Source organism: Ziziphus jujuba, chromosome 11, assembly GCF_031755915.1.
Source record: "Ziziphus jujuba cultivar Dongzao chromosome 11, ASM3175591v1".
NCBI classification, from domain to species: domain Eukaryota; kingdom Viridiplantae; phylum Streptophyta; class Magnoliopsida; order Rosales; family Rhamnaceae; genus Ziziphus; species Ziziphus jujuba.
The window spans coordinates 17,220,956-17,231,338 of record NC_083389.1 but is presented as its reverse complement, the minus strand read 5'-3'; the positions used below and the strand labels follow the sequence as shown (position 1 = coordinate 17,231,338).

At 33.3% G+C, this 10,383-nt stretch overlaps 1 protein-coding gene and 1 long non-coding RNA gene across 3 annotated transcripts; one reads left to right on the top strand and one right to left on the bottom strand.

The window, feature by feature from the left end:
* The first annotated feature begins 265 nt into the window (after positions 1–265).
* Positions 266–5,676, top strand: LOC107432828 (soluble inorganic pyrophosphatase 4). Its single transcript, XM_048465671.2, has 9 exons — positions 266–464; positions 1,697–1,921; positions 2,049–2,077; positions 3,584–3,649; positions 3,732–3,839; positions 4,453–4,518; positions 4,609–4,729; positions 4,858–4,939; positions 5,365–5,676. The coding sequence occupies exons 2-9, from the start codon at positions 1,699–1,701 to the stop codon at positions 5,405–5,407; spliced, it is 738 nt and encodes a 245-aa protein (XP_048321628.1). The 5' UTR covers positions 266–464; positions 1,697–1,698; the 3' UTR covers positions 5,408–5,676.
* Positions 5,677–5,698: 22 nt separating this feature from the next.
* LOC112488949 (uncharacterized) lies at positions 5,699–8,488 on the bottom strand. 2 transcript variants are annotated; one of them, XR_009634913.1, is made up of 5 exons: positions 8,043–8,488; positions 7,003–7,591; positions 6,696–6,895; positions 6,538–6,587; positions 5,699–6,437 (listed from the first exon to the last, which is right to left on the bottom strand). It is a non-coding gene; the product is annotated as an uncharacterized LOC112488949 (long non-coding RNA). The 2 variants fall into 2 exon arrangements; XR_009634912.1 differs by having other exon boundaries at positions 5,699–6,587.
* Between the last annotated feature and the right edge of the window lie 1,895 nt (positions 8,489–10,383).

Genomic DNA, 10,383 nt, shown 5'->3' with positions numbered 1-10,383 from the left:
CTCTCTCCCTATGTGGGTCCCAATCTATCTCACCTGATATATCCAATCAGAAGCGCACACGTATCGAAAGCAAAAACAGCTGGAGCCAAGCCACTATATATTCGCTTCGGAAGAATATACGGATTTTCCAAAAAGCATATTTTACAGTTTTTGGCAAACGAATTTCAATTCCTCTCTGCTTTTTTATCTTAATATTTTATTATTTTTAATTTTCGAGAATTTTCATTATTTATTTATTTATTTACTCTTTTTTGGCCCAAATTTATGTGAGGTGGGTTTTCTTTAAATAGCAAATGGCAAAGCAGGAAAGTAAGCGGGAACACGCATTAGCTCTCTTGCTTTTACCTGTCTGAGCGCCTTATTCCAGCTTCTCTCTCTCTCTCCTCGAGATCTGTTTCGTTCCGTCTTCGTTAAGCTTTGTCGCCGACGGCTTTGTTCGGAATCGGAACTCCGGTGACTTTCAGGTGAGCTTCAGGTTTCGGTTCCTGAGTCGTACAATTTCATTTTCTCTGATTTTGTTTTGCATTTTCTAGTTGATTTCTTGCTCATGCATTTTTTGCCCACTTTTTTTATTTTTTGTTTTTGGATCTCTTTTTTCCTCTTCGTGACCACTGTGGTGAGTTTCTTTTTTTGAGTTTGTGTACTGTGCACTCTTGTTTGTAAGCCGTTGATTTTTTGGAATTTGTGTTGACGGCGAAAATCATGCCGTTTGATGTTGATTGATATGCTTATGAACTGGTTTTTCACTTTGTGATTGTTCATGGAGACTGTGTATAATGAATGATTTTGCTGCATGTGTTGGATCTGCAAGCTTGAATTTAGTTTTCCGTACCGTTTCTTTCCTTTTTTTTTTTTTTTTTAAACTCGGATTTTAGTGCTTATTTATTTCCTTATAAACGTTTCGAAACGTATATATATCTCGACGAAACGTTATAATTGGGGCGCTTTTGCAAAGCTTTTTATAGGTATTTAATAATTTTATTTTGGTCCTCAAAAAAATATCTGACTTTTCCAAAATTTGTAGCTATTGGGCATTCTAGGTTAGGTTCGAGAAATTAAATATTTTTTTTTCTCTGTTTTTAGTCAAATTTTTTCTGTTTGTTTTTTATTATTTTAGTCAAAACGCACCGATTTCTAAGAGTCATCTGGATCTAATTGCTCAGAACCTTTACCTGTAGTTGTATTTTAACCTGGTCTCGATGTTTCCATTGTTTTTAAAGTCTTTATACAAGCGACATTGCTTATTGTAGTCAAAGCTTAAAAGAAAAGAAAAGTCCAGGCAATTTTACTTTTCATAGTCGAGAAAAGTATTTTTAGAAATGGGTGACAAATAATTCTCCACATTTTCATAAAAATCTAGAATCTTATTGGATACTGCGTAAATGCATGTGTTTGTGTCAATTTTTGTACATGTTTAAATGAAAATTGTGTTGGTTTCTTTCTATTGGTTTCATGGCTCCTTTTATTTAGGGAGTAAAGTGCTGACCTTATAAGGAGCCTCAGGGAAGTAAATAAATCAGATTATTAACAATTTTATCTATCATTAAAAAAATAATAATAAAAAAAAAATAATGCTTACATTGATTGAAGATTTAGACAGACAAACACTGTCTGCACAAATGTGTTTACAAGCATTTAGCACAAATGTCTTTACAAGTATTATCTCGTTCTAAATCACTTTGTGTTTACCTTTCAGTTATGGCTCCACCCATTGAGACTCCTAACAAGGCCGCTGAGACATATCATTCCACACATCCACATCCACCTCCAGTGATGGCTCCACCCATTGAGACTCCTAACAAGGCCACTGAGACATATCATTCCACACATCCACATCCACATCCACCTCTTAATGAGAGGATTCTTTCATCCATGACCAGGAGGTCTGTTGCAGCTCATCCTTGGCATGATCTGGAGATAGGTATGCAACATAATTGCAGTTCTTTTATGCTTTCCTTGAATAATTGTTAGGTTACATCCTTTTATCCCAGTTTCTTTGGCATTGATATAAAGAGCTTAAATTCAACCTTTTTGTCATTACAATGCAGGACCTGGTGCTCCAACAGTTTTCAACTGTGTAAGTATTCTGAACCGTTGCTATGATTTAATCTGGAGCAATACTTGGATTATTATGTATTATTTTGTTTCTGCTGTGCTTTCTGGAGGAATGATTCTGTGCTTTGCATGTCTAAATGTATACAAATATTGAAAATATATTCTGCAGAAAGTAACCATATCTTCACAAGGCTGACTCAATAAAATTCTAGGCCCAAGCTGGGGCTCTTTTAAAATTTATTATATATTTATCCTTACTTTTTAGGGTTCAGTCCTCAGAATTTATGATAATTAAGTATGAGCCTTTTAAATGTAGCCAAAATAAAAGTGAAAAAAAGAAGAAGAAACTGAAGTGGTTTTAATTGGTAATGTATTTCTACAAATATAGTTCACCTGACCGTAAATAAAAGTATTTCTGTTAAGTTTGACTGAATATTCTTTGGCATGGAATAAAAATTCCTTCATTTGTAATTTAGTGTTCCAATGGTACACTTCTTTTAAGCATAAGATCCAGAGCAAATTTATCCATGGAATAAAAAGATTCATTTGAACTTTCCTAAATACATTATTGTAGGAAGCAAAAGAACATGTATTTTATGCACTAATCAAAGCACGAAGACTGAAATGTCATGGTTTTCTTCACGGTATTTTAAGTGACACTATATGACCTGTTCTACAATATTCTCTCTGTTTCAACCTTCTATAAAACTTTAATTTTCTTAAAAAAGGAAACAGTTTTTTTTGTCTTTTTGTTTTATTTTTGGCCAGTTGATATGGTTGGTTAAAGTTTGGATATTTCTTAAATGCCTTTATGGCGGGAAGCTAATGAACTTTGTTTGCATTAACCAAAGTTTAAAGATTGATATGTCATGGTTCAGTACCCCTGACAACATGTGTGTTAAGTTGTTGTTGTGTTAAATTTTGTATATCCAAACTTGATTGCAAAGCTTAACATGATAAACTTCATAAGTCTAAACTGAGTGTTGTTTTATCATTTACTGGACATGATCTGTTAATAAATTTTCTTTTCATTTTAAAGTAAGATATTGCGTAATATTAAGCTACCATTTAATGTGATAAGCGAGCAACACTAAATAAAGTAAATGTCATTTTAATATCAAGTTATGAATTATGTTTTTATTTAAAAAAAAAAAAGAATAAAAATTATCAGGTCTTAATTGTTTAGTTTGTGAACACTTGTATGACCAGTTATCTTAATAAGTCTTAGAATTTTTTTAATGTAGGAGGGTGTCTTTGAAATTTTAACAAAGCTGGTCTTGATGGACTATAGAAAAATCCTGCAGTACTTTAGTCTCCTACTAAATTCTGATCGTACTGTTATGAAAATATAATGAAGTTCACTAGTTTTCCATTGTCAAATAATATTTTCAGTATAGCTCATATATTTATATGCATGCAATAACCTGTGATGGCAGAGGCTATTCAATATAGTATGAAACAATAACTGTGGTGCATTTTTCATTCTGTCTGACTTTTGTTCTTGTTTAAATATGGTTAATTCATGCAGGTAATTGAAATAAGCAAGGGAAGCAAAGTGAAGTATGAACTTGACAAAAAAACTGGACTAATTAAGGTAGTTACGTGAGCCAAGCTAATCTTCTTGGTAAACCTTAGCATGTTAAATTTGGATTGCTAAATGGTGCATGTTTGTGTAGGTTGATCGTGTACTTTACTCATCAGTTGTGTACCCTCACAACTATGGCTTCATCCCACGTACTCTTTGTGAGGATAGTGACCCCTTGGATGTTCTGATTATCATGCAGGTAGATTTGATGGACATATTTCTTGCAAATTTCATATTTTCTTATATTTGTTCGAGGATTATGCATCATGTTTGGAAGCACTTTTGTCTCAAATCTGACAATCTCCTATAACCAGTAGGTTACTTACTGCTTACAACCATAATCGTGTGGGTCACTTAGACAAAGGTGTTCATCTTAAGTTGTATATTTTGACAAATCTCCTGACTATTGCCATGGAAGACTGGAAGTTAAATTCACAACTAATTTATAAAAAAAGATTTAGATATAAAGAGGCTGCAATGGATTTTTCCTGATGATCATTTCTGCTTTTGGAGGACTGGATCATCTTTAAAAATTTGTAATAATCATTTATTTAGGTATCCTTGGACATTTGTTTTTGGAGGGTTTCATTTGTGCTCGAAATGGGGGCCTATTTAGCTAGCAGAATTTTGGTGTTGTCATTCAGTAATTAAAGATTTGTGGAGCTGTGGACAAGTTTGCCATGTGGAAATATTATAACTTCAAACTGTCAAGTGCATTTTGAAATGTAGTTTTTGGTCCTGACTTTTTAACTTTTCAGTTTGCTGCTTGTATGTGTACCTCAATTTAAAATATTTGACTGCAATAATGGCAGGAGCCAGTTCTACCTGGATGCTTTCTTCGTGCTAAAGCTATTGGTGTGATGCCTATGATTGATCAGGTACATCTCCAGACAGAAAGAGTTGTTTTTGTTGTCCTTCAAAAGATATAAGATATAATTCTTATTTGGTTTCTTGTAAAATGAACACAGGGCGAGAAAGATGACAAGATCATTGCTGTTTGTGCTGATGATCCTGAGTACCGTCACTATAATGATATCAAGGAACTCCCACCACATCGTTTGGCTGAGATCCGTCGCTTCTTTGAAGACTGTATCCTTCCAGAAATGTCTAGATTTTAGTATTGCATAGAACATGATGTCTGCAAACATGGTTTTATATTTTTAGTGGTCCTCTTCACAGTTGACAAAATCAAATATTTTCTTTAACAAAATTATCAGACAAGAAAAATGAGAACAAGGAAGTTGCAGTTAATGATTTTCTGCCTGCTTCAACTGCCTATGAAGTAATCCAGCATTCCATGTAAGTCTTCAGTCCTCTTACATCCTTGCCCAACACATAGATGACCAATTAATTTGTTCCTAGTTTTTGTCTATAACTGCAATTAGTCATCCTTTTTGGACATTAAACTGCAATTAGTCTTGTCAGTCCAAAACTTAAAAAGAGTATTGATACACAAATATACATCCTAGATTGGAGGTAATAGCACAGCAATCTCTATGTGAAATAAGATATAAAATTTTATATTTTGTAACTTTAATTCATGAATTGCATTCTTTGGCATATATTAATTCGGCATACCTCTCTGAGTCTAAGTAAATTTGCATCAATCAACGATTGCCAACATGAACTGCTGTTGAATAAATGAACTTACCTTAAGGTTATCTATAACATGTTTGCTTAAACATTGTCGATCATAATCTCATGAATCTTTCTTCTTTGTGAAGGGATCTTTATGCTGACTACATTGTGGAATGTCTGAGGCGGTAGTCGGATCAGTGATGGATCCTGATTCTATCCTGCTGTTATATAGGACAGACGGCTATGATATATATGTTTAATACTATAATGACGAAAAGAAGAAATAGATATATGTTATTTTGTTGCTTATGCATGCATGGTCTAAAACCAATGCTTGCTTATACTTCGACCTCTGGACGGATCGGTTGGCACTATACTTATTAGTAGTGTTGGACGATGATCTTTATAGCTATGAATGTTGAAAATGAGAGTTGCAAAAAGACTTTGGGGCGAGTTCATTTGTTTGCTTATATATATATATATATATATATATATATATATATATATATATATTTTTTTTTTTCCCCTGTCATACCCAATATTGATTTTCCTTTTGATTGATTTTGTTTATTTATTTTTTTCTCAGAAGAAAATGTATTCTTTGCTATAATTGCAAACAGTTTATAGATGGAGTTTGTGAAATCATTATATCTTTATTACAAATATTTGGTTTTTAATTTATTATCGTGATGTAAGGGTTTAATATTTTACTAAATTATTTTATTTTTTCGAATATTTCAGAGCTAAAGAAAAGAAAAATCTCTGAATTCAGTAACCTTTTTACTCCGTATATTTTTCTTTCATTGAAGTTTCTTTTGCAAAAAATAAAATGATAATAATAATAATTTCAGGTTTTTCTTAATTTAATTACATTCTAATCTCGGTGCCTGTAAATGGGGTTTTACTTGTGGTTGTAGGCACCTCATATACATGTAGATGTCAAAAATGTAATCTTCCATAAAAATGAGTATAACCAAAATGCATAAGATCAAAAATGGGCTAATCTCTTTCTTTAAACTATCTCTGAACTCTGATCATTCCGTATATTTTCTTTAACCGCATATGTTAGCATAATCTGTAAAAAATTTGCTGTAATTTGACAGAAATTTATATAAATCTGTAAAAAATTTGGCTATAATTTCAGATTATAACCACATACCTGCTGCGTGTCTGTGAGAGATCTTTGTTTAGTTAAGCGGGACACAACAGGAACAGTTTCCTGAAAAAAGCATTCACTCATTTTGGTAAGTAATGACAGATGATAAGTACCAATGCATTCTATTCTTGAAGAGAATCTGATCAAGAAAGTTGGAAAATACCTTTTAGTTCTTTAAATCTCTTCCTCTATTTGATTCCCATCCTCAAGACTCTTAAAAAAAAAAAAAAAAAAAAAAAAAAAAAAAAGAAATTGTGTAAGTAATGACAGAAAACAAGAAACTGTTCTTGAAGAGAATTTAGAAAAAAAGTTGGAAAATACCTTGGTTCTTTGAATTTTCTTCTTCTGTTGGATTCCCATTCCCAAGACTCTTGTAGAAAAGATTGACTTACTGACGTGATTAAAGATGCGAAGTATCTATTTGATAGTAATCTGTTCTCGAAGACCATCTAGTTAAAATATTAGGAAAATACTTTAGGTCTTTGATTCTCTTACTCTGTTGGATTCCCATTCTCAAGGCTCTGTATCAAACATAGAATGTCATCGACAAAATTTGTTTAGACAAGTAAATGTCATTAACTAATAATGAAGTAGTACAAACTCAAAAAGACAATTTAAATTATTTTACCTTGACAGGTAAATTCTCAGAAGTAGTTTTGTGCTCAATAACTACAACCTTGTTGTGGAGTAACTCATTTTCTGATTCCAAATCTTGGATCTTACTCTTTTAAGCTGGACAAAAATAAATAGTTCAGAACTATGCTCGGACAACCATTTTTAACAGTAGCAAATTTGCAATATTATTGGAGAGTTATTAAATACTTGAATAGTTCCCAAGTCAAATTGAGTTAATAGAATTCTGAATCAAACATCAGATTGTACTATGTTGTGGATTCTTACATTTTCAATTCTTCAGAGACTGCTTCATTCATTGATGCACCAAGAGCCTGTTGGCGTAGCACCTGATTTTCAGATTCGAGGTTGGACGAGTTTGATTAGTCCGAGAATACAAAATAGTTAGTCAAGCACAGGTTATAGTGACCTCGATGTTTGTGATAAAGCTGTTCTTTCTTTACCTTCCAATTGTTTCTTGAAGCTGCATTGTTTTCGGCCTCGCATCTTCTGCCTCTTGAAGTCTCTCTTGGCTTTTGTTTCTCTACTTGAGAAAACTTCACTTCAAATTCCTCAACTTTCTTCTTCAGTTCACTTAGCTCACCCTACATATTCACAATCTATATTTAGATACGTGCCATCAAATTAGTGGCATATGCATGGAAAATGAAATTTTTGTTAGGAGGATTTAGTTTCCTTCTTGAATCTATCAGTTCCTTTACAATGCCGCAGAAAGGACCCAAATGATCTCAGATACTGGACTAACGACCAATAGTGGATAGTACTCTTCTTGAGTACTGTTTTACCGAAATTGTTTAGTAGAATGGTTAATAGACGTTTACATGCCAAATGGCTAACAATCGATTTTTCCACTTTTTGATGATTTCTAACTAAGGTGTTCTATGAAAACATAAATTATTATATTCCTAAATGCATGAACTTGGTGACCAAGTTTGTAGCCATTACCCGAATTCGTGCAAGTGTGTCCACACCCCCAAACTGACTCTTATCAGTTATTGAGGTAACATGTAGGGTGGCTTTGTTGAAATACATTACCTCTAGCTCCTTGTGATTTCTGAGTATTTCCAGCTTGGTTTCATCCACAACTAGTACCTCTTTGATTACTGGTGGAGCTTGTTCAATGGCTGTCTTGGCTGCTTCTTTCTCATCGATAATTGCAGCATGAGCTTCATCTAGCTGACCTTGCATTTCTTGCAAAGTATTTTGTAACTTTACAATTTCTTCAAGATAGATCTGCAAAAAATTCTGTTTTAAGATAAACATGCATGGACCACTCTATGCATTCAGCATCAAGGTTTGTCATGTCTAACTGGTCTCTTCGTTTGACGTTGCTAGCTGAGCAATCTTAACTGCAAGTTAGGATAGATGCACCTTTTATATAATTAATATACACTGTGCCTATTCTTTGTTGTTCATATTACTTAATGTAATTGAACTCCTAGCCTAATGAATGCTTATATTTGTCAAAGAAGTTGGTGGAAAATATACCCTCAAGTGCTTTTCAAATTCTAGTTGCAATGTTAGCTACTCGACAAGCTTCTCCAGCTTGTACTTTGCTTCCTTGAGAGCACCTGTTTCTCTTGCAGCCTAGATTTGGAAGCAATTATTATTATTATTATTATTATTATAATTACGATACATCTTCTAGTTTAGGTGCTTCCATTGGAAAAGTTCAAAATGGTACTTCTGGAATTGAAATAAATTATTTTGTATAAATAGTAAAATCTCACCATCCTGAGCTTTCTAAGCTCCTTCCTCACCACCTTTGATCTCCAGAGATATTGAAGTGCAAGAGTCGCTTTCTTCTGCTTGTTATAAGAACAAAGAGCTTGGAATCTTCACCATCGAGTCTGTAGGATGAAATATTTGTAATGTTATCAAAACTCATCAGCTTGAAATTATTCAATATCGATGGATTACACAGCAAAAACTAAACCTTTCTCAATGTAACTTGTACACAATTTGTATCTTATTTTCATGTACATATCAATATTCTGGAAACATTTCCCCAATACTTTTTCCAAGTCATTATCAATATAGAAAGAAAACCTTTACAATTTTCTTGACAAGGATTTCTTTTAAGCCAAACAGATAAGAAATTGTTGTACTTATACCAGTAAATGCTGCAGACTTTAAAATCCTAGAACTTTCTCTATGCACCCCTGATTTTTGTGAGAAATCTCTACAGAAAAGTAATTACCCGAGCAATGGTTGCAGCCTTGGTTCTTCTCCTTTATCTGTATTCATTTTGGGTAGCCCTTGCTCGTAACCCAGTCTGGATAGCTATTGCAGATGGCTGTAGTTGAGTGTAAGATTGTTGTGCTATGTGAGCATGGAGGTGTTTTTGGATTCGGATTGAAGCAGCTTCTTCCACCAATCATAATGTAACTTAGCAACCCCATAACACAACGCCAAAAGCTTTCATAAACAACATATTTGTAACACCTCCACTTTGTTAAGCCCGCATTTGATTATAACACATATTGAGCCAAAACTTTAGTTTTAAGAAGCCTGCGCTTTTAAAAAAAATAAATTTCAATTTCAACTTCTTTTTAGAAAATATTTCCTGTCAATGTTTTTGTAGAACACACTTTTTTTTTAAAAAAAAAAGAAAAGAAACTTGGATATGTTTTGTCCTTCTCCAATGTAACAAAACATAGGACAATAGAGTTCTTCATCAAATCTCCATCAAAACTTGCAACTTTACAATAAAAAAATGACGCTCTCAATGATTCTCTTTCTTAAAACCCTAGTGCATGTAGGAGAGCAGTTGGTTTTAAGAAGGTGTACTTGAGTTCTATTCATTTTATAAGCTCTAAGGTAACATTATAGTATTTAGTGTTATTCATCTATACATTTTGACCGTGTACATGCAGATTTTGAAGCATTTATTTTGGATTTTTGGAGGTTTTATCTGAAATTATTTTGTGAAAAATGGGTTTGTGCACCATAGTTTTATACCCTCCCCTCCTTGTAAGGCGACAAATGGCAGATAATGAATTGGTAATTTCTGGCACCTAGTGGCTTTAACTTATTTTTAGGGGGTATAATATAACTTGTCATTTTCTATAGGTTCCCACGAAGGTCTGGAAGTGACAGAAAATGCAGTTTCCTGCTACTTAGATGCTTGAGATGTTGCTACGGTTTTGATTGTGGTTTTGTTTTGGGTTATGTAAGTTACTACAGTCAATTATTGCCAAAAGGTGGAGATTTAGGCTAGCCATGGTGAAAGAAGGGGATGAGTATGCAAAGATGCGGGCCACACATGTCAAGTTTCAGAACAGATTTACCAAATTGTATATTGGCCATGCTTTCAAAGTTTAGGATTGCTAGTTTTTAAAAATTGTTTATAAGACTCTATTGACACTGAGGTAAA

Bases quoted from the DNA above. Each gene is read 5' to 3' on its own strand.
- LOC107432828 (XM_048465671.2), top strand. From the start codon at position 1,699: ATGGCTCCACCCATTGAGACTCCTAACAAGGCCGCTGAGACATATCAT. The intron at 3,840-4,452 runs GTAGATTTGATG...CAATAATGGCAG, and splicing joins ATGTTCTGATTATCATGCAG to GAGCCAGTTCTACCTGGATG. The intron at 4,940-5,364 runs GTAAGTCTTCAG...TTCTTTGTGAAG, and splicing joins GAAGTAATCCAGCATTCCAT to GGATCTTTATGCTGACTACA.